A 23,134-nucleotide genomic window follows, 5' to 3' on the forward strand; every position below is an offset into this window, starting at 1 on the left:
CTTTTTAGTTTAAGTTCCATTTTTGGGTCTGGACAAACCTTCCCTTTCTTTTTGTTTTCTTTTCTAATCATAGTTGTTTGAAGTCTTGGGGTGGTAGCTTGCAAGAGAACTGCCTTAAATTTTCTTTCATGAGACCTGAAATAATAAACCACGGTATTCTCCTCCTCCTTCTTACTGTTCAACTTTCCATCAGGGAGTAAAAACATGCAAAGCTGTTTTATGACAGAGCCGTGGAAACACTGCACATTGTGAAATCACAATGGAAACAGAGGCAACACCGCAGCTTACCTTTACCTTTATCATCTCATTGAAAAAGAAAAAAAAAGATTAAAAATACAACCAGGTGTAACATAACAGATAGCACTTTTTGCAAAAACAGCTTTTAAAAGACTAACCAGGATCAGGTTTTGTCAAAGGCCACATTGTCTGAAGCCAGAACTGAGAGAGGGAATAATAGCGGAGTGGAAAAAGCACGAGTAGCCAAGATTTTCATGAAATTTGATCTTCTGCAGCGTGATGACAGCGCTGAACTGGGCAGGCCCATAGGAACATGCTTAACTAGAGGGTTATTTTCCACATTCTCTTTTTCTGTCTCACTGTCTGTGTGTAATTCTCATAATTTCTTCCGTTTCCCCCACCTTACCGCTAACTTTCATGTAGACGTTCAGACACTCGTTTTTTTAATAGAGGTACAAAGTGATTGTTTTAATCCAGGGCCATAATTTCAGAAGGTGGAAGGTATAAATTGGTGGGAATGCTTCACATTTTTGGCTCAATAAACAGTAATTTTATTCCCGGGAACACACAAGATGCTGATTTTTTTTAAAAAAAATCTTAATACTGTAGATAAAGATGAAAGCTAGAAACCCTAGATGTGTGACATTTACAAAGCTGGTAAAAAAGGACATTTCTTGAGGTACTCACTTGGTAATTTGGGGCACTGATAACATTTGTTTTGTCCCCATGAATTCCCCACACTCCCACAGCAATCCTCCTGATTGGTCAGAACAGGAAGCGGGGTGCTGTTGCACTAAAAGACCAATATTGAGAAATATTAACAATGGGAAAACAAGGAACGCATCTATATTTCAAGTTCAAAACTTCTTACAACTGAACTCACGGCTTGTTTGGGCGTGGTCTCTTGAAAGCAGCGCCCCTTTGGTTTGCGCCTCACCAGGACCTGGCGTGTCCCCGTTTTGTGAGGAGGTTTGATATCCGTTGAGTCGAGTGAGTGAATGATTACGGAGGTGTCTGGCGTGTGGTGAACACGTACATTAAACTGCACTGGAAGAGAAAAATCAGATATGAAAGGAAAGGGAAGAAGAGATATTACAATGTGAGAAGTGCTGAGGCAGACGATAGGTACCTTCTGAGGAGTGATGCCCCGGCTGTGATAAGGGGACGTTGAAGATTGACATTGACGACGTGTGTGTAAACTGGCTGCGGCTTATGCTTGACTCCACAAATTTCTGGCCGTCTGGCTTTAAAGCTACGGGGTACACAGGCTGCTCGTTGCCTCGCGCTGCCTGGGCTTGCTGGAGAGGAAACTGGCAGAGTCGACCGGTGAAGCCGGGAGGGCACAGGCAGTGCTTCCTCGAGCTGCATACTCCTCCATTCAAACACGTCAAGGGACACACAACTGCAGAGAGGAAAAGGCAACAGGCGCAGTCTTAGAAATATAAGTTAATAAAGCATGAATTCATTGATTCACTAAAATACAAGTATTTCATACTTTGAAATCCATCAATATGTATTCATGAGTTTTGTCAGACTGAAAGTGCTGATTTAGGATCCCCTGAGTCAGAGGCAGACTTTTATATGATCTTTCATAGAGTGATGTGAACAGCCTTATGATTCAGTAATGTACAGCATAAGTATGGAAGACAGACCAACGGGTTTGCAGCATAAGCAGGGCAGCGTAAAATCTTCACTTTGAACCGTGCCACTATAAAAAAAATGAATGAGTCCCTGAAGCCAGTCGGCCTGAGCAAGAAAGCAGGTAAAGTCATTGATCTGTATAACGGCTTCACTGTGGCATATGGGAAAGATCTTGAAGTTCGTGGGAAAGCGGCTGGCCTTAAAGGCATATACAGTACTCACTGCAGGTTTATTAGGTTCCCCGCTGTGTTTATTTAATTGCAAAGTTGTTGAAATTCCCACAATAAGAACAATCGCAGGAAAGAGATAAGAGAGAGAGAGAGAGAGAGAGAGAGCAGGACTGTAAGAAAACAGCAAGCAGTGATGAATCCACAGAGAAAGATAAAACCCAAACAAGCTAGTGAAGTGGGAGTGAAAGCTTAGTCATGAAGGCCATCTCGTTATTGTGCTTCGATCCATGTTAGGTCTTTGTAACATCCCAAATGTTTGTGATACCTGAGCGTCAGTAAGACTTCCAAACACATGCACTGCAATTATGAATTAACATCATAAGCTACACGTATACTTAAGAGCAAATCAAGACAGTTATTATTAAATGTGCTGCAATTACATCACACAGCAAAAAATACTCACTGGACACTTCATTAGGCACAGCAGTTCGACTGCTCATTAGTGCAACTTGTTTAATCTTATCAGCCAATCACATGGAGCCAAATCAATACATTTTGTTCAAACTGTGCATCAAATAGGAAAAGAAAGATCGTTTGAAACTGCCGCGGTTTTTGGTGCAGGACGGGCTGAGTGCTTTAGAAACTGCTGACCTGCTGAAATTTTACTCCACAGTCGTCTCTAGTGTTTACAGACAATGAGCCAAAAAAAGAAAATATTCAGTTTGTGGCAGAAAATGCCTTGTTGATGTAAGAGGTCAAGGCAGAATGACTGCTTCAAGTCGATAGGAAGGCAGCAGTAAGGTTAGCAGCCATTTGTTACAATCAAGGTATGCAGAGGAGCATCTCTGAACGCACAAGGTGTCACGAGACACTGCAGCAGATGTTGCCTGGTCTCAACATGAAAACATGGAACCATCCTGTCCTGTGTCAACAGCGTAGGCAGGATAACGCCCCATGCCACAAAGTTAAAAACATCTCAAACTGGTTTCTTGCAACATGATAATATGTTCACTGTAGTCAAACGTACGTCAGCAGTCATCAGCATCATCTCATGTGATGGAATAGGGGATTCACATCACAGGTGTGCAGCCACAGCTGCGTGATGATGTCATGGCAGTATGATTGACATGAAACAGATGCTTTGGGAAAATGACACATTATAACTAAACACATCCAGAAAAGGTGTATAGGGTGCATAACAATGTGACTGTTAGAGCGAAACATCTGAATGATGATGCTCACACAGTAATCTAACAATGAGTTAAAAAAAATAAAGGCGTGTTTCTTCAAGGCAGGGCTCAGCGGTTTGATAAAGTGCACCATTTTTTTTCACAGTGCCGCATAAAGATGTTCATCTTTAAGACAGTCTAAGCTTTCCATCTTGTATTACATAAGGATTTTTTTTTCAGTAAGAGAAATACTGTGTCTGAGCTTAAAAAAAGGAGTCAGTCGGTTAATAAATTCACACATTTTGATAGTAAATCAGGCAGCTGGCAGCAACCTGTGGAAACTCCAAGAGGTTTGTGGTTAAAAAGCAGCTGTGGACACTACTCGTCAGGTTAAGAGCTTTAATGATGCTGCGATTGTGTCTTTAATGTGTCTTTTATGTAAGAGAAAAATCTGAGTATTATTAGCTGTCATCAAAGTCTCTGCCAAAGGAATGTGTGTGCTTTCCAAAATGTTGACCAATTCATTAATTTTAAAAAAGCTAGAGGTCTGTTTGAACAACAGAATCCGACTGCATTTAAGGCCCTTTTTTAGGTTATAAACCAACCAATTAGTCAAGAAAACAAACAAAAAAAAATTGACTGGATGAAAGCAACTGTTATTTTCTAACAAGCAAGAAAGAAACTAGACTTCAAATGACAGGGTGCTCACTTGTGGTGTTCACACAATGTTTTTGTTTCATTTTTCAGCTCCATTGTTCTCACTTCCTCACACCCTCCCTTCGATTACCAAGATCCAAAACTTTTCTCCTATTAATGCAACGCCCTTTGTCAGAATGGTTTCCCCTCGGTTATTTTCCTGCCGTGTTTTCCTCCTTTGTCTCTTTTCGTGTCACTTGAAGTTGAATTACAGCCTCTTTGTTAAATGCACTCACTGTTGTCTTCCTCCTCCTCACCACCGCTTCAGACTTCTGCCTAAATATAGAGTCCACCATCTCTTCTACACGAGTTCTGCTTAATCACTCAAAACTTAAAATCCATTTTTCACCAAACAAACATTCACTATAGAGCTTACCCCTCCTGTATCGCTACAACATTAACTTTGAAGAGGAGAGGAGAGGAGGCCTCTCACTGTTGCTGAGCCAGGTTCGCACACGTGGAAGTAATTAGTTGCGGACTGCCGAGGAGTCTGGGCTGTGGGGTAATTAGGGGACTAGATCACTTTAAGCACAGCAGGGACATCCTCATATGGTGAAAGTCTGGCAGAAAAATGAAAGAACTTCAATGAAACACCCAACAAGTGGCATAAAATATTTTCACTCTGAAGCAACATGGACACTTCAGAGGAAGTCTGCCTATAACACTTTGTGACAGAGGACTTTAACCACTAGGACTGGGTGCAGGCAGCAACATGCAGAATCAGGTGGAAAGGCTCAGGCACAGACTGAAGACTACTTAACTCTGACATAAGAGCTCCAGTTTCCAAGGTTCATATTTCATCTCAGAACTGGATTTCGAATGAGAGGAAACTGGGAAAATGAGGGCCTTGAAAATTGAGATTGCAGACACAGAAAAAGAGCCAGAGGACTTTTTTCCCCGAATCTTACATTAGATTACACAATCTAAACGCACAGAGGCTGTGGAAACGACTAACTGTAGACAGTCTGGACTTGAGCTGGGAATGTGTCTGAATGAGACATGATCCAGCTCCTCAAAAAAGAGAAGAGAGAACATTTTTCATACCTGGAGTTGAATTTCTTGGACTCCTGTGAATAAAACCTCTTGATGTTTTTAGCCTGACGCTGCGCCGTGCTACATGCAACAATGCTGATTACACAAACAATACTCTGTGGATAACACACATCATCTGCTTGGTGCATGATTATATATATCACATCTGTTGTTTCTGTGACCGGTCTATTTTTACACTGAGTTGTGAAACACACTGGTTTATCTATTTTAAACAGAAAAACAGTCAAAAACGCCAAAAAAGGGTCATTCACAGCATAAAGAGATGACAATTCTACGTTGATTTGTTATGACAGATAGTCCAGTTTTTGGAGGGAAAACTCTGTTGTTTGTGTCTTCTGGCTGTTTAAAGGAACAAACTCCACCCTTGAAAGGTTGTAAAATATACTCCTGACGAAGAGCAAAGTGAGCCTGCAGCTCTAATTAAACTGTAGTTTAAAAAAAAGAAGAGAATTTCATTTTAAAATCAAATCCGGACACACCTAAACAGCAAGAGAGACTATAGATGTAGGAAATATCATCAGCTGTGATATTGCAGATGACCTTATTCCTTCCTTTTTGGGCTTCCTGACAACTGTTAAGATGTTCTTCTCTATGTGTTACATGCTGCTGTGAGCGTTTTGTTGTGTAATGTCATAGAAACCCCATATATTTATTTACAAAAAGCATTTCATGGCACTTTAAACAGAAATGTCTGAGTTAACAGAAAAAAACAACAACCTGCAACATCTGGAAATTTCAAATTAAGCCAGAGTGAAAGAGCAAAAATCTGAAGATCCTCAAAGAGGCCATTTCAGACAGGCTTTAAAACTTGGTCAGCCCCTGAGCTCCCATGTTATAGTGTTAAAATGCCTAACTTAACAGCAGAAATAAACATATAAATTTGTTTTTTAGGTGTTCGTAACTGGCTATAACTGCCCAGAGATACTGCCATGATGTCTGCTGGGTGGCAAGACGACACAAGCAGCCAAGATGCAACTGTTTCAGGACTTTATTGAAGTCTGGTAGATGATCGTGGGATCCTTTCCATGGTAAACAAAAATGCCTCCATAACAACCAGCCAAGTGTTAAAAAAAAAAAACCTCTGCAGGAGGAGGCTTTATCACTCAGTGGACCATTTAGGTATATGATGTCAAATCTATCGGAACATGAAGACTGTATACGGGAGCAAAGAGGGCTCAGCACAAAGTGCATTCTGCAACAGCATTCTCTGGATGACTGAGTCTGTGTTCAGGAAGGAGGAACTATGGAGGTTTTGAATAGCTCATGGCCTTAAGCATATAACATCATCTCTAAAACAGTGGAGTCAGTGTGATGCATGTGCATGCCTGGCTTCCATTGGCACTGGGTGACGTGTTTATTCGTGTTTATTCATGATATGACAGAAGTGAAAATATGAGCGCTACTTTCTGCTCGGATTCAGGGGTGAGGAAGGTTTCCAGGGTCACAAGAGTCACGTATCAAGTTAAAGCTCCGACGGCAGGTGGTATTACACCTGCACTTCGTGCCTTTATTATCCTGACGCACAAACCTCCGCTTCACATCTTCCTCCTTTAAGTTCGAGCCATGCACAGACTAATGTTTCCTGCAGATTGTTTGTAAGTGGGTGTGTTTGTTTGTGTGAGAGTGCTATTAAGTCAAGGGTGTATCACCTCCTCAGAATGCTGCTGCGGTGGAGCGACTGCACCACATTACAAGCTGAAATGGGCACAACGTTTAAAAGCTGAGATCATAACAAAGGGTTTTACTCTCCGGCGGACTTTCCCTTTAAATCATCACCTTGGCGTTCATTGGCAGAATTTATGACCCAAAATCGCTCAGCGACTCTGTCTGTCAGCTAGCTTAGCCTCTCGGAGACAGACGCCCTCTGTTTTCCACCACACCTTTGTCTTTACAGATCCAACACATTCCTGAACCGAGAGGTGGTGTGTTATTAAAAATCAAACGTGCTTAAGAGTTATTTGGTGGTCTAGATGAATGTGAGGCATGAACAGGGCTGGCTGTGTCAGTGGCGGGATGTGGAACATGTGCATCTGAAGCAACTACTCTATCATGAACAATATTTTCCACATGTTAAAAAAACAACTGAAGAAGTAGAGAACAGTCCATGATTTCAACATTACTCACTGCTAATCCATGCCAAATCGATCCACATAAAGTTTTTAATAGATAACTTTGTTCACTTCAGATCATGTAGACACACCGCACTGCCATTTCATATTTTTGATCTATCTTTCCAAAATGTGGTTGGAGTGGAGCTAAGAAAGCATTTGAAGTTGACCTTGTGCTTTGCTGTTATGCTTTCAAAACCTAATTTAATTTTGAATGCCAGCTTCCCCGTACGTTCCAAGAGTCAGGAAGCTTATAATTTTCCCACCCACTGCTGACTTCAGAAGAAAGACACGAACAGCACAAAGAGACAGGAGGGAGACTCCTTGTCTTCAAGCTCTTATCATCAGCACTTCAAGTGATGGACAAATGAGAGGGAACAAACAGTGTATTTATTATATATAATAAATATATCATATTAAAGTGAGGGAATAAAGCCACACGAGAGAGATGTAAAATCCACAGACTAAAAAATAAGTGGATTATTGCGATTCCCAGACACTTATTTCTTTAAGAAAAAAAAACAGATTGGTACATTCCTCAACTCCTACGTAAGCAAGCCCAGTGTAACGAGAAAGACATAAATAATGTCCAAAGAAAGCCCAGGAAGACTCGATCAGATTGAAAGATCTGAAAAGTTTAATGATGTTAAAGAAAGAAACAAAGAAAGAAACAAAGAAAGAGTTGCCCTTTGAGTACCCTGTGAAAAACCCACCCACTCACTTCTGTCTGTCTGGAGATGACGCATCATCAGCCCCCTCCCTCCACGGCGTCCTTTCAGCCGCAGCCGCACCCTCCCAGCACAAAAACAACAAATTACAGTCCTACAGACTGCAACTCACTGAACTGAAAGCTACCCCACATAATCTTGAGCCATACAGATGATACAATGGCCCGATCTGTCCCCGTCTCTCACTACTGTCCTCTGGCCAAACTTAGCAAGCTAACCCGTCTGAAAGTTGGTGATGACTCCCGCTGAGTCACTTTCACTGTGATTCAGTCCCTGGATGGGTTTTTGGTCCCAGATCTTATTGGCCCGTACAGCTGCAGGAATACAGAGTGTGACACCACCAGGAGTTGTTTTTAGACTGGTGGAGCTTTCAAATTATTACTGAGTAATTGTGAAGCATGACACAGTTGGTAGTTGGTGTTTATCTTCAGTGGAAGTAATGATTACATCAAACTGAGTGTAGAAATATCTAAAAATGTACTCCAACATGTTTTTTTTTTAATATTTCTTCCACGTAGTGAGTAATTCTCATCAATATTTTATGAAAATTCCACTTGGTGGTTTATTAAAGTGGACCTTTTCCTCATTTATCGCTCCATATTCATAGTCCTGGACTCTACTACAGTAGAGTGGGTCAGTAGCTTTATATGAGTCACAACTGCTTATTTTTCTTATACTGTACCTTAATGCAGCCTCTCGGTTCACCCATGGTCCAAAACAAGCCATTTAAACCTTAAAAGGTGCCTTAAGGCCACCCTTCTTTCAGGTCAGCTTTCTCTTAATTGGCTGTTGCTTGGCTTGGCTTCAGATGCAGTTGTTTAGTTTCCACAAACACAGCCGGGTGCTTGAGGGTACTGCCACTAAATCAGGTTCTAAGTAAACTAACTGCAAACCCACTAAAAAACATAATTTGTCAGACTTGATTGGGCAGTCTTTTAAATCCATCCATCCACAGTCAAGGCCGAACCTGATCCAGAATATAGGAGCCTACAAAGATTACAGCAGGAAGTCTGAATATTTGGTACAATAGGTCAGCTTTAGTGTTCACAGTGAAACATAAACACTGCTTCTTTGTTTTTCATGGCCTCTGTGGTCTCATTCTACTATGGAATATGAAAGTGGTGAAGCTCAACCTAGCTTAATGCCTGCGAGTGGAAAACTAGATTTAACCCCGTGACCCTGTTCTCGTCTTTTAAAAAGTGCTTCCAGGATTATTTCTGGTTATATTTTTTTCTTCTCGTTGACCTGAGAGAACTGTGACTAAACAACACCGGCTCCCATAAACAGTTGCCACAAGAGCCGGTGTTTAAAACGAGAAGAAGAGAATGGCTATCATCATATGACGTGCTTCCCTTTACCATCAAACCACGTCCCCAAATACACCCACCGTCAACTGGCACTGTGAGACCACATACCACGCCAAGCAAGGGACGACGCATGAAGTGGGTCAGACTCCCGCAGCTGAGCCAGACACTGGGAGTAAATGACATAATCACCGCCTTATGAAAACACAAACCTGCGTACACATTCCTTCTCCTCCTTCTCCTCCTACTCTCCCCCTGTAGAGCTCCCGCTCCTCCATCAACCCCCAGAAACTCTGGACGGCCTCACTTTCAGCTATCCAAACAACAGTGCTGCCCTTTGCCAGAGTCCAGCACTGTCACTGAAGGCTTTCATTACCTCTCTCTCTCTCTCTCACACACACACACACACACACACACACACACACACACACACACACATAAAGGCTAAAACAACAGTTTGTTAACATTACAGAGACGGGATGATGACAACGACGACTGCTCCCGAGAAACAGAAGCAGCCGTCATTAAGGGGGATCAGTCTGAGTATAGGGAGGGCCGCGATTTCCCAGATCTAAATCAAACCCTGCCTTGCGCAATGTGGTTTTCACATGTCATGGAAATATGCAACCACACTGCGCAGCTTTTTAGCGGGCACAAATCCAGCGTTACCCCATCACGCCCCTCTGGCACATACGTTTTGTGGAAAGAGAGCAAGAGAGTCAGATAGAATCTTGGCACCGGTGCAGATGATGTCATCTAATGACTATCTAAAAGCCCCGGCTATAAGGACTGCAGGGCAGGCAGGTAAGAGTGCTGACTGTGCTCTGCTGAGATTATGTCAGATACCTGTGCTGTGAGATACTCAGCACTGGAGTGCGTGGCAGGTAATGTCTGCAGGGTGCTCCGCTGGCGGAGGCCATGTTATTCTATTTACCCTTCCTAATCGCTACAGCTACAGGGTCTCTGCTCGGTGTGGGTACAGTCCCCAGCATTCCTCTCAGTAGCTTTAAATAACTGCTCCATTCCCCCCTCTCACTACACAAATGGGAGGAGAGTGTTAAAGATGGCAAAGAGGGTTGTTTGTTTGAGCTGGGTTCATTCAGCACACCACTCCTGGACACAGTCACATGCAAAAAATATACACGCCGTTGCCCTGAGACGATTTAAAAGAGAGCACCTCTAATTGCTGCTTTGTTTCCACAAAGTTCATTTAATGAGATGCTTTTTTTTTCTCTTTTTCTTCGCGCTGAAAAGTAGGATTAAAGCGTTCAGAGCGGCCTGTAAGACTAGAAAAGCGCTACATAAATGCAGGCTATTTAGAGTCTGATTGGATGGGGAACTCCGGCTTAAGATCATGTGGATGTTGGCTCTGAGTGAGTGTTGTGGTGCAAGCTTGACTAAAGTAAAATTTAAAAAAAAGGAAAAACCGACTGTGGAGTTAACCTTTTTAAAAGGCCACGCTTCACTGAGGGGAAGCTGCACTGAATCAAAACAAAGTGACTAAAATTGGGTGTGTTTATCTTTTAAAAGATAAAGCATTTTCACAGCTTTACCAGTTGGATCCACTTTTATGAGGGGAGCCCACAGTGGAAACAAAGGCAAAAAAAGAAAAGGTTAACGAGAACACAAAACCTCCCAAATAATTACAAGCATTATTTAAATGGACACACGGAGGTTACACTTATTTAGATTAAAACTCAGCCTTGGCAACAGGGTCAATGGCCAGCCTGTAAACAGCAGCCAAAGGTAAGAAGCTTTCGTGATTATTAAGCTGGGAATGAATGTGCCCGAGAGTCCATCGCTCATGTGTGTTTGTGTGTTTGTGAGTTTGTGAGCACGGGAGCCGTGCCCAGCTTTGCCTCTGAGCTCAGTCCAGCCTGTGGCAAAAAATCCGGAGTGCTGCAGGTTTCTTGGTTGCCTGTGTTAGACCGCTTTCTCCAAAGTTTGGCATGACAGAGAAAAGAGCGTGTGGGGAAGAGCAGAGGGCTTTGAAAGGTAAAATAAACTTGCCTCCCTAAAGAGAAAGAAGGAGAGAGAAAGCAGAACCAGCCTTGACTGCTGTATTTAACTGACTTGTGTTCATCTTCAGGCTCCCATGGACCTCTGACCCATGCCAAGGGAAAACCAAAACAAACCACAAGGCTACTACTGTCACTTTACCCTAAATACAAAACCACATGGGAAATCCTCAAATAGCCATTTCCACTTGTCATGATGCCCATTTTAGGGGACGCAAGCCCAGACTGAGCTATGATAAGAACCACTTCCTGTGCAAACGAGGCCCCGCCCCCCCTCACAACATTCCCTTAGATATTCCAGAAAAAGATGAGAATCTGGAGCTGCCTGGCAACAGCAGGCCTGATAAAGAGGAGATGCAGAGGAGAGAGGAGGCTCAGCGGGCTGTCTGGGAGCTGAGCAGCTGCTGTCAGGAAGGCAAGATATATTGGATGCCTCCGTGCTAGCAACAACGAGAAACATTTAGACTTGGACTAAAAAAGCACGCCTTAGTCAAAGCAACCACAGTATGTGCACTGCTTTTATGTAGCCATTGATTCTGAAAGAATATCTCCTAAAAGAAATACATAATTCTGACAAAGTACAAGACGTATAAACTTTGAGGCGCAATAACCAAGAACCAAGATTGAAAGTGTTGGGGATAAAGGAAGTTTTTAAAAGGGGTCATAGCATGTGATCAGCATAAGCTAAGGTCATTCACGGGTTTCTCTGTGAAGTGAGTCACATGTGCCGCCGGTGCGTCGAGCCGCCTGGGGGGCTCTTCAACTGGTGGGGGGGATGGTCACATCTTGCAGGAGCTTTCTTCTCTTCAGGAACTCTCTGCAGGAGGGGGAGATACAGGAGAGGTGGAGGAAGATCTCAGCCTGGGCGTTTACCGTCTTATGTAGTCTGGAAGATGTGTGGATGGTGGGGTGGGTGCAGTTTTCTCTGTGGTGGGGTTGGGTGGACTGTCCAGGGCTCTGTGGAGCCGGGGGGCGCTACTGCACTGGGCCCCGGTCTGATGGGCCTGGGCCCCCCTTCCCTGGCGGGTCGCGGAGGGTGGGAGTGCCTACTGGGGTCAGCGGGGGAGCTGGCCCCAGGGAGGGGTTACCTGCCCCTCCCTTCCTTCCCTCCCCATCTCCAGCTGCCTCCCTCTTCCCGCTCCTCCACAACCACCCACACATGCAGGGCCTTGGAGTGGGGGTATGTCACCAGGGTGCAGAGGAGGCTACCCCCCCTGTCCCCTTCTGGCTGCCTCTGCCTCAATTTTATCCCACAACTTAGACATTCACATTATTCACACTCTCATTACACATACATATAGGATCTTGGGGGTGGGCACAATCACGGAGTCCAAATCACCATCAGGGTGTATACCTCACCCCTGACGTCGTTGCCCACCTCTCAATTTTAAATACACTTAGTCATTGAGGGCTAGCAGGAGGGACTATGCGCTTACCTGCTGCTCCTTGGCAGGTAGCTCCATGCCCTCCTGGGTTTTAATTGCACCTTAGAACACATATGCATCAACACTACAATGAGCGGGTGGAGGGAGGTTTGGAGTCTTCTCCCACCCCCATTCTCTGCGGCCTGCTGGAGCGGGAGGGCTAGTAGGAGGAGTTGGCCGTCCGACTGCGGTCTGGGGTGTGGGGCCTCCCTGCTGCTGCGGAGTCGGGGTGGTCTGCCTCTCCCCACCGCAGGGAAAAGGGTAACACCACCTGGGTCTGGGTGCAATTCCCCCCTCCAGGGGCAAGGGTACCTAGACCCGGTTTGTAGAGTACGCTTGGGGAGTGTGATTGTGTGTACAGCGTCTCTTTATGTCTGTCTCCACGTTGGTTGAGTGTGGAGTAAGTGCATATGAGAGCATGAGGGTGGGAATGGATGTTTGTATCTGTGTGTGCCTGTATGTCTGTGTCTATATGTCAGGTTGGGTATCAGACGCCACCTCTCTGGGGACACCTCAGGCCCTCCAAGGTTTGGAGGCCTATCTCCACCCACCACCACTTCCCCTGCCGGTGGCGGACTCCCTCAGGTGTCGGTGTGTTGGTGGTTCTTTGTGTCTGGGGGTGGGCGTCCGGGTACACACCGGCTCACTCCTTGGCGGCCGCTTGTCGGGGCCTGGGGCCTGGGGCTCGCTCGGGCCCCTTTGGAGGTGGGGTGCCCCCGGCCTCTCGGCCTGGGGCTCGGTCACTCAGGCGCAGCTGGGGGCCGGCGGAGCTCACGGGCGCGTCACTGCAACTCCCCCTGACTTCTGCTCCGCGGCTGCTGGGCGAGCCCTCATCTGGGACTCTCCTCAGCTCTTACTGGAACAGTGGCGCGGCTGCCCCTCTGTTGGTCTTCCATGGTCTCTTGTGTTCTGGGGGCCTCTGGATGTCTGGAGTTTTGATCTCCTCCATACCCGCTTCACACCCTGGAGGACGGGGCTGTGGCCCCCCCACACTCCCTAGCAGATCATTACATGGAGAAACCTTTGGAATGCAAGCATGCTGATCCACACAGGTATGCACACATGGGTATTCACAGACGCGGACTAAAGCTTTCTTGGCTGCTACCTCAAAGCACACTGTGCGCTGTCTATCTTGCGTGCTGCACAATATCGTTTATTATTTAGTAAATATTGATATCTATGACTAGCTAGTTTATTGTGATGGTGCTTTGTTTTCTCTATTATTATGTTGCTCTTTGTTGTTTGCTGTCTCCTCTGTTTGTTTTTTTTGTTTGGTTTTTTTTTTTTCTCCATACAGGTGACCCAGGAGTTCTTTTTTTTTTCTCTCTCTTCCCCCCCCTTCTCACCGTCTCTTCTCCCCTTTGGTTTTCTTTCTTTCTCTCCCCCTCTTTCTCTCATTCATTCCCCCTGTCCTATTTATTAAAAAAAAAAAAAAAAAAAAAATGACAAAGGATGAACTGAAGCTCTGCCATCACGTAATGTCGCATACTGCTGTTTCTGATGTCATTTAAAAAAAAAAAAAAAAAAAAGAAAAAAGAACCACTTCCTGTGCAAACGAGGCCCCGCCCCCCCTCACAACATTCCCTTAGATATTCCAGAAAAAGATGAGAATCTGGAGCTGCCTGGCAACAGCAGGCCTGATAAAGAGGAGATGCAGAGGAGAGAGGAGGCTCAGCGGGCTGTCTGGGAGCTGAGCAGCTGCTGTCAGGAAGGCAAGATATATTGGATGCCTCCGTGCTAGCAACAACGAGAAACATTTAGACTTGGACTAAAAAAGCACGCCTTAGTCAAAGCAACCACAGTATGTGCACTGCTTTTATGTAGCCATTGATTCTGAAAGAATATCTCCTAAAAGAAATACATAATTCTGACAAAGTACAAGACGTATAAACTTTGAGGCGCAATAACCAAGAACCAAGATTGAAAGTGTTGGGGATAAAGGAAGTTTTTAAAAGGGGTCATAGCATGTGATCAGCATAAGCTAAGGTCATTCACGGGTTTCTCTGTGAAGTGAGTCACATGTAACTCTTTCATCCTTTTTAATATTTTCCAGTCTCTGAATGCTAAAATTCAACTTTAATAAATAAAACAATATGTATTCTGCAATAGTTTTATCGCTGTCATAACCACCTAACCCCCTGCAGAGCCCTGTGATTACTTACATAGGCACCATGTGGAGTCCATGAGGAGGGCAAATTGTATGTTGCTGCAAACAGTTCTTTTTTCTGCCTGCCATGCCTGGAAGGAATTCTTTGCTTTCATCGGTTTTATAAAGTGCAAAGTGAAATGCAGATTCATTTATGACACATGTAATCAGCGCAAGCGTATCGACAAAACAAATCGGATGTCGTAATCTGATGGCCGATCCTGAATGGGACATACTTAGCAATAAAACGATGTCCTGTAACGTCTGCCTGTGTGCAAACGTTCTCTTATAGAAAGTCCAAATGAGCAGCGTGCTGTGCAGGTGATTTATATTCATGTCCTCCAGGTTATTCACACTGAGACAATCTGCTCTGTCTGAACATCTGGGTGGTCGCCTCTCCGTCTGTCTGTCCCAGTCTGCAACAGCATAATGACATCCCGCGCAGATCAAACAGATTCATTATTTCTATTTATTACTTGATTTACATTTTGGATAATTGCTGTTTATGAACTAGTGTATTTTTAAACATAAAGAAGCTCGGGCCTTTACACAAACAAAGCTTCTGTGGTATATTGCTGGAAAAACAGAGTAATTGTTTAAAGCTGCTCTAATCTATGCCATACCTTTTTATTTTAGTTACAGTACTGCGCCAAAGTCTTAAATCACCCCTCATTTCTTTATGTTTTGGATCTTTCTGCCTTTTTTTTCAGTTCTCTCAAGATGATCCCACACTGCTTCATTCATGTTGAGGTCTGGGCTGTGGGGAAGCCAATCCATGACTACCAGAAATGTAGCTCCAAACCATGATAGATGGCTGTAGACACTCACTGTTGCTTCTCTCCTGACCTCCTCCATACATGCTGATGGAAATTTAAACCAAAAGTTCCAACTTTGGATTCATCTCTCCATTAGACTTGCTGTCACTAATTTTCAGTCCAGTTTTTGTGTGAGCAAATCTGAGCATTTTCTCTCTGTTCCCCTTGCTTAAAAATGGCTTCTTAACCGCCATCCTTCCACTGAGACTGTTTCTGATGAGGCTTCGACAAACAGCACATGGATCAACTGAGAGATCAAATGAGTCCTGTGTCAGGTGTTTGCTGGATTCCTTCTTACTTCTTAAGGACATGACTTTCAGATCAAATACACCTGCTGTAGATAGTTTTTAGGCCTTCTTCTGTCCTCTGCTTGTCCAGTTTCCTCAAATTTGTTTAATGACACGCTGCACACCATGGTGAGTTTTCAGCTAATAAATCTTTGGGAATCCCCTTGTTGGTGAAAATTTATTCTTTTGTATTTGTTAAACTGTGTTATCTTTGCCATTTTTCATAGATTCAACTAAAGAAATTAGTAAAAAAAAAAAAAAATAGGATATTTTAGGACATTTTGTTAGTAACAAAGTGCTTACAGATAGAAATTGGCTCTTTGCTAAGTTGTCTGTTATGTGTAGACACAACATTTGTTCATCCCTTGAGCTAGCTGCCTGTTTTATGCTTGAATGATACATAGGTCAGCGTGAAGTGACTTAACAAACAAACAAAAACAGTCAGGTACAAGCACTGTGCTGAATATGTTTGGGAAAAGCAGCCAATGTCCAAAGAAAACCTTAGAGAGATCTTCAGAAAGCCTGGTGAACTGTTGCTCGAGACCACTGGAAAAAATGGTCTGGTTTCTTAGAAGCAAAATATAAAGAAATGGGAGCCAGCTCAAAAGTTTTGTACAGTAACGTACAAAGAATACAAATTGTGCAGAGTGATTTCACATCCTTTAGCTCAGCCGCTTTAGTTTTAAGTGCCTGTCACTGGCTGAAAAGTCAGAGGATCAACAAACTGAGGAGGGTTTTATGATCACCATAAATACACGCACTGTACCTGTATTATTTAGCTTTTGATATATTTAACTTTGGATAACTTCTTTGGCCTACTAAAACAGAACAAACAGAAGTAACGAACAGGATTTCACTTCCCTCTTTCAGTTTAATATAAAATAAATGACCTATTTTGCCGTGGAAACACAAACTTTTGAGAACATGTCAAGTAAAGCAAAGCAAAAAGTCTCAGTGAACTACATTATGACTAAAAGTGTATCTTGGTTCTGAATGTGTTTGCTCTTTAAAGACTCTTCTTTACTTCTACAGACTGACAGGAATCATATTTTCTTTTGTGGAAAAGTTTTGTTCAGTCTGGGCGTCAGGCTCGCCGTTGCTTACATCATAACTGCTCAAATATGGAAAAGTCTTCATATTGTTGCTGCTATAGCCGTGGCCGTTTTAACACGGGAGAGAGAAATTTCCACTTGTCCAGACCACATTCCAGCGCTCGCGCTGAACAGCACACATCTCCTGTGCAAGCTGGAGTCGACTCCTCGGTCCCTCTCTGCAAAATACTCCGATAAACGGACGGATAAATCCGGGAGACGGGACTGTGTGACGACATGATCTCGTTATCCAGACACACTGCGAAACAGCATGAGGCATTCCAGGAATCCGACGCGTCTCTCTTGAATTACTTTACACAGAAGCTCCATAAAACGTGACGTACCACAAGGAAATCGGGGGGAGAAGAGGGAAGACTGATGCCGGAGCCAACTCTTTGCCTCTACACTGTGTCAGAGTGGAAGAATACTGTCACAGCAGTGCAAGTACCATTCACTTGGCCTCAATTGAATCCAGCCTGCTTCGACTCCAGCTACGACTCTACACGCAACTGCAACTCTGTGCAAACCTGTGTGTGATGAATGCAAAATGCACCACAACCACAACCTGCTGCTGCCACTCCTCCCTCCCCACAGGCATTGTTTATTTTTCATCCAGCAGCTCTGCATCTTAGTTTGGTTCTAAGAATTCAGCCAATAAAGGAGAGAGAGAGCACATAAGTGGAAGAGGAATCTATATTTAGAAATATGTGAGTTTTAAGAAAGAAAAAGAAGAAAGAAGCCGTATCATGTTAATAAATATATTTATTACTGAGCTGTGCCGTGCAGCGTAGTGTATTAGCTCACTTTCATTACTGTTATTGAGTTAATTCACTGTCAGACTGCGTTAAAAAGCTCAATCTCACTCTGTACACCGAGCCACTGAGGGTAAATCCATTTGTGGAGCGGCACACTGATGTAGACTGCAAGGCTCCAAGTCTCAACCACAGCTGATCTGATACAGCACAGAAACAGCTCCACTCATGCCAACCAGACACTGGAGTGAGGGAGGTGGGGAAAGTATAGATCTTAAGAGTACATTTATGTGCCATGTAATGAGCCGTGCCTTACTAATTAAAGTGTAACCCAGGAACGTTTTCCAGATGCAGCGGAGGGTAAACCTCAGCTCACCTCATCTTAGCCACCTATTTATTTGCACAGTTTCCTCACATGAACCCACGGAGCCTATCAGCAGCAGGTATGGAACCAAAAGGCCTCGAGATGATCAGATATGCTGGCTTTGAACCAGTTATTTTGTGGATTATGGGCCATTTTTTGTGACATGGTGTTGGTTTTGATTTTTAGGTGGACTTTATTGCTTCAACTCGCGCTCGTGCTATCAACTAACCTTGAAATGAGCTAAAAGTGTTTCAGATTTTCAGGCATAACCTTTTCTTATAGAGACGCACAGTTGGGCCAGTTTTAGGTGTTTTATGGAGCTCCACATTGGTATAATAAGCTATTAAGAAAGTCAGCTTTTAAGCAAACAAACAGGCCTCCCTCACCTCTCTACAGGGGCGATGTGCCAAAAAGTGATTTCCATGGTTTCTCCTTGTTTCTTATGTCTAATATCTTTACTTATTTTGGTAAAAAGATGGAGGGCAACATGATGCTGGGGAAACTTAAAGTATGCCTATAAAATTGTAATGTTATATTTGTTACAGTTTCTGCTGTCCTGTTGGCCAGATCCCTTATGAAGATTGTTTTTTATCTGCATAAATAAAGAATATATAAAAGTCACTTTGCCAAAAACCCTCCAGCTTCGCCTTGTGACAGAAATGTTCCTTCTGGCTTTAAATGGCAGGACATCAGTCATGATATTAGATGTGTTTGGCATATTTTTGACAGATTGAAGGCCAAGGAGGCATTTATAATCGTTTAAATAATCGCGATCATTTCTTTTTGCAATTACCGGAAATCCTTTTTTGGCACAACAGGGATAACCACAACGTAAAAGCCTGGGGTCAGGACAGGGCTCTCACTAGACATTTAATCGCCCCCAGCCCTCATAAGAAACTGCCTCTGTCACTTACCGACCCTGAAGCCCGGTCCGGTGAGCGTGTCGGCCCCCTGCCCGTTCTCCGCGATCAGCGTGGTGTTGTTGCCCTGCTCGCAGGTATCCTGGCACTGCCCCTTCAGGCAGACCCGCTTGCAGATGAGAGGAGCGATGACCACCTTGAAGCGCTCGCGTGTGGAGGAGCGCTCCGTGCACCACACCAGCCTGTGGACGCTCAGCCAGATGACAAGCAGATGGGAGATCAGAGAGGGCATCCTGGCATCCTTTCACTGTCCTCCACAGAGACCCCGGGACATTTAATCACAAGCCGAGGGTTTCAGCTCCAGCTCAAAGGCGCCTGCTTTGTTAACACAGAGGGAAACTTTTGACGTCTCATACGGTGGAGGAAAAAAAACAAAAACGTGTGTCCTCCCTCCTGTTTTCTTCTTTGGGAAAAATAAAATCAGTTCCCTCGCGTACCCATGTGATCCATCTGCAAAACCGACGCGTTTGGCATCCTCGGTAGCTTCTCCTAGTTGCGCTCGTTCCAAAAAGCTGCAGGAGTTGCTCTTTTGCTTTTGTCGCTCTTCCTTCTTCTCGCCTGTTGCTTTGGAGGGCTGGAGAGGAGTGCGTATGTGGGTTTGGAAGAGAAAGAAGAGAGGGAGGAGAGGAGGAGAAGGGGTGAGCCAGCCCTCTCTGGAGAACTTGGCCGGAGGCCAGCCAGGCGGTGCAGGAGCAAAGCTGAAAGTGGTTTCCTTGTTGGTTATTTCTCCTCTAACAGCCCTCCTCTGCTCTATTGCCCCCGCACAGACAAATCACAGCTGCACAGCTGTGCGTGTCACTCTCAAATAGAAAAAATAAAACAAAACATGGACACAGGCTAATAATTCACTCCGTGTTCGTGAGATTCTAGTGCGTGAAAATGCACTGGCCTCTCCGAGGTTCCTCTCTATGTCTGTAAAAATATCAGCCAGTGTGCATACACTGATCATAACATGTCATTACGCCGCAGTGTGTCACTGCACTACATCAGTCATTGTATTTGAATATTTTGCTTTTCACTTGAAGCTAAAAAATATCAGTCATGTGGATTTCTTCAAGATTTTACAGGCAGTCTAATATTTCTTGTATTGTGTGATGAGCTTCTTTATATTTCACAGCTCAGATATTTAAATAGCCGTAAGGATGTCCAGAAGCACGGTACAGCTGAAAAGCCAGTATCCCAAGGACCACTGGTGCTGAATGACATATAAATGCTATATACATGCTTACAGCCATTGTGTGTGTATTCCAACAGCATTGTCTTTTAAGAAGAGTTCACCAGGGGTTTGAAACATAAGGCCCGGGGACCAGAATTAGCCAGCGTTTTCTGTCCAGTGGGCTGGAGTGTAAAATGACAGTCTTTGGCAGGCTGATATGAGGCCTTAGGTTTGACACCTGGTCTAAATGCTGGCCTACCTACAGTCCTGGCCTATCTATGATGGTAAAACCTTCCACTTTCAAAATGACAGCAATGGGTCTCCTCTGTTTCCAAATGCTTACAGAGTGCTGTTAATAGAAGAGGTGATGCGACCTGGCATCAAATCAAAACTGAGCATACACTTTTCAGAAAACACCTTTCTTACTTTCAGCATTTAAATTTGTTGGCTCCGCAGCTAATAGATGCTTTTACAGTCTGGGGTTATAAAAGCATCTATTAGCTGCTGAGGTTTTTGCAACAACTGCAACAAATTCCAGTTTTCCATTCTTGCCCTCGGTGTGCAGATAAATAGCGCTCAATCTCGCAGCCGCCCACGCCGACTGAAACAGATTAAAGTCAGACGGCCAACGTGACACCACACAGTCTGCAGCGCTGAGACCTGCCTAAACACTTAATGCATGATAAGTTCAGCTGCGACTCTCGCCTGGGACGAACGAGCGTGCTGATTAATCACACTTCAAAAAGTAAAAAAAAAAATATATGAAGGTGCAGCACGGGGGCTAGTCAGTGTCTGGGGGTCATGTGAGCAATGGGTGAAAGTGAGAAACAGACAAAGGGAGGGGAAGAAAGCAAGCTGAGTCACTTCCTCTCCAAAAAAAGTGAATGTGTTTACTTTTAGTCGCTGAGGAAATGACTGCATGGGCCTACAGAGAGTTCACGAGCCGTTCTCACATGTCTCTGAGCCTCTGCTGCTCACCATCATAAGGTCACCGACTGCCAAGACACACACACGTGCACACATGCACGCACACACAGAATGAAAATACACTGCAGGTCAGACAAGAACCCATCCTTATTGTTAGTACAATATAATTACTTCCCATCTGAAAACTGAAACCCTGGTGATATTCTCTGACAAGCAGACAATAATAACAGACAGCACGGACAAATAAGCAACCTTATTACACAATCTGTGTGTAAAAAGAGCTGAAGATGGAAATTCAATCCTTTACTTGGATAAAAGCAGCAACGCAACATCCAAAAGATGAAGAATGTGAGCGACTAAAGCAAAGACTACTTAGAGCAGAGTGCCCCGAACAATAATAAACCCTTCTGCTCAATGTGTCCCGGGCCTCTAAGTTAATCAACACACAAAGTGCAGTGAGATAGTTAACATATTAGACTGCGTCTTTATTTCTACAGCAGCTCGTGTTTCTCTATGGAAACAATCAGAGCCATTTCCACAGACAATGCCAAATTTTTAAAGCGATCACGAGGAACTACACTCAGCGGCGTTGGAAGTTTTATCAGGTTTGGCCACGAGAGAATCTCAGTGAACACTCAGGAGCAATGACAACAGCTTAATGGATCTATGGCAGCCTCTGCTGGATCACTTGCCCAGTGGTTTAAACAAAGACGTCCAAAGGGCACGTTGGCTCCAGGTGGAGTTTTCTCTACAGAACAGTAAGAAGAAATTAGTTTCGGTGCCGTGCACAAAGAGTCTTATTTTTTTTGGATCAAGCCTGTGAAGCATATTGGCATGATTTACACTACATGAACTATATACGGTTTTTCTTAGGAGCAGATTAGACTGTGTATCAACACAATTTGTACTCTGGATTTTGTGCTTTTATCCCCAGAACGGTCAGTGATTATGACTGTTTATCCTTTACAAGGTTAAAATGTGTAGTTTCTTTTCCAAACTGGTCTAAAACAAACCCACAGCTGCACAACTTGAACTCAATGGTGCATTTTGAGGGAATAATCACTGCAAAAACTTGTCCTGGGAGATTAGCTTTTAGACCACTTGCCATAAAACTCATCACACTGGCTATTGTTCCACCAGACAATAGATTGCAGTAAGTTTAGTGATCCTGTAACTTTTTTATCTACTGCACGTTGAAATTTCTCTTTGTCCATTTTATTTATTTGTGACCAAACAGATACAACAAGGTGCTGGAAGCATTTCTCAGAGAATTTCGTCCATATTGACGTGATAGCATAACACAGTTGGTGCAGATTTTTGGGCTGCACATCCGGCATGTGGATCTCCTGGTCCAAAGGTGCTCCGTTAGGTGTAGATCTGGTGGCTGTGGAGGCTTTGTGAGTATAGCAAACTCACTGTCATGTTCAAGTAACCAGTTTGAGATTATCTGAGCTTTGTGACATGATGTGTTATCCTGCTGGTAACAGCCATCAGAAGATGGGTACACTGTGGCTGTTTAAATGATGCTCATTGGTCATAAGAGGCCCAGATTGTGCCAGGAAAATATCCCGCACACCATTACACTTCCAGCAGCAGCCCGAACTACTGATGCACAGCAGGGTGGATCGATGCTGAACCGCTACCATCAACACTCATCAGCAGGTAACCTTTTTTCCAATCTTGTATTATTCAATTTTGGGGAGCCCACATTCTTTGACCCAGTGTGGTCTTCTGCTACTGCTGCTGTAACAAATCTCCTTTAAGGTTTTATGTGTTGTGTATTCAGATGCTCTTCTGCACACTGATTGTGACCAGTGATTATTTAAGTAACTGTTACCTTCCTATCTGTGGTCGACTCCTTTGTCACGTGGTGTGAGCAGAATCATCTGCAGCTCAACGTGGCAAAGACCAAGGAATTGATCGTGGACTTCAGGAAGACCAGGAAACACTTGACCCCTGTTTCAATCCAGGGGGTCAATGCTGACATTGTGGAGGACTATGAATACCTCGGTATACACATTGACAATAAACTGGACTGGGCTAAAGACACCACAGCACTTTACAGGAAGGGCCAGAGTAGTCTCTATTTTTTGAGGCGACTGAGGTGCTTCAACATCTGCCGGACAAT

General features: G+C 44.0%; 1 protein-coding gene and 1 long non-coding RNA gene across 3 annotated transcripts in view; one reads left to right on the forward strand and one right to left on the reverse strand.

Moving 5' to 3' along the window:
* ltbp3 (latent transforming growth factor beta binding protein 3) overlaps positions 1-19,989 on the reverse strand; it is a 43,524-nt gene extending 23,535 nt beyond the window's left edge. For both annotated transcript variants that reach the window (XM_080866351.1, XM_080866350.1), the window contains exons 1-4: positions 18,918-19,989; positions 1,367-1,639; positions 1,121-1,284; positions 925-1,030 (exon numbers count right to left, since the gene is read on the reverse strand). In XM_080866351.1, the coding sequence (XP_080722477.1) occupies positions 925-1,030; positions 1,121-1,284; positions 1,367-1,639; positions 18,918-19,155 (781 nt within the window). In that variant the 5' untranslated portion in view covers positions 19,156-19,989. The remainder of the gene's footprint in view (positions 1-924; positions 1,031-1,120; positions 1,285-1,366; positions 1,640-18,917) is intronic.
* LOC308386652 lies at positions 10,558-15,910 on the forward strand. Its single transcript, XR_013969832.1, has 3 exons — positions 10,558-13,600; positions 13,846-14,260; positions 15,405-15,910. It is a non-coding gene; the product is annotated as an uncharacterized lncRNA (long non-coding RNA).
* Positions 19,990-23,134: the final 3,145 nt, after the last annotated feature.

The sequence above is a fragment of the Rhamphochromis sp. 'chilingali' genome, assembly GCF_963969265.1.
Source record: "Rhamphochromis sp. 'chilingali' genome assembly, chromosome: 19".
Classification (NCBI taxonomy): domain Eukaryota; kingdom Metazoa; phylum Chordata; class Actinopteri; order Cichliformes; family Cichlidae; genus Rhamphochromis; species Rhamphochromis sp. 'chilingali'.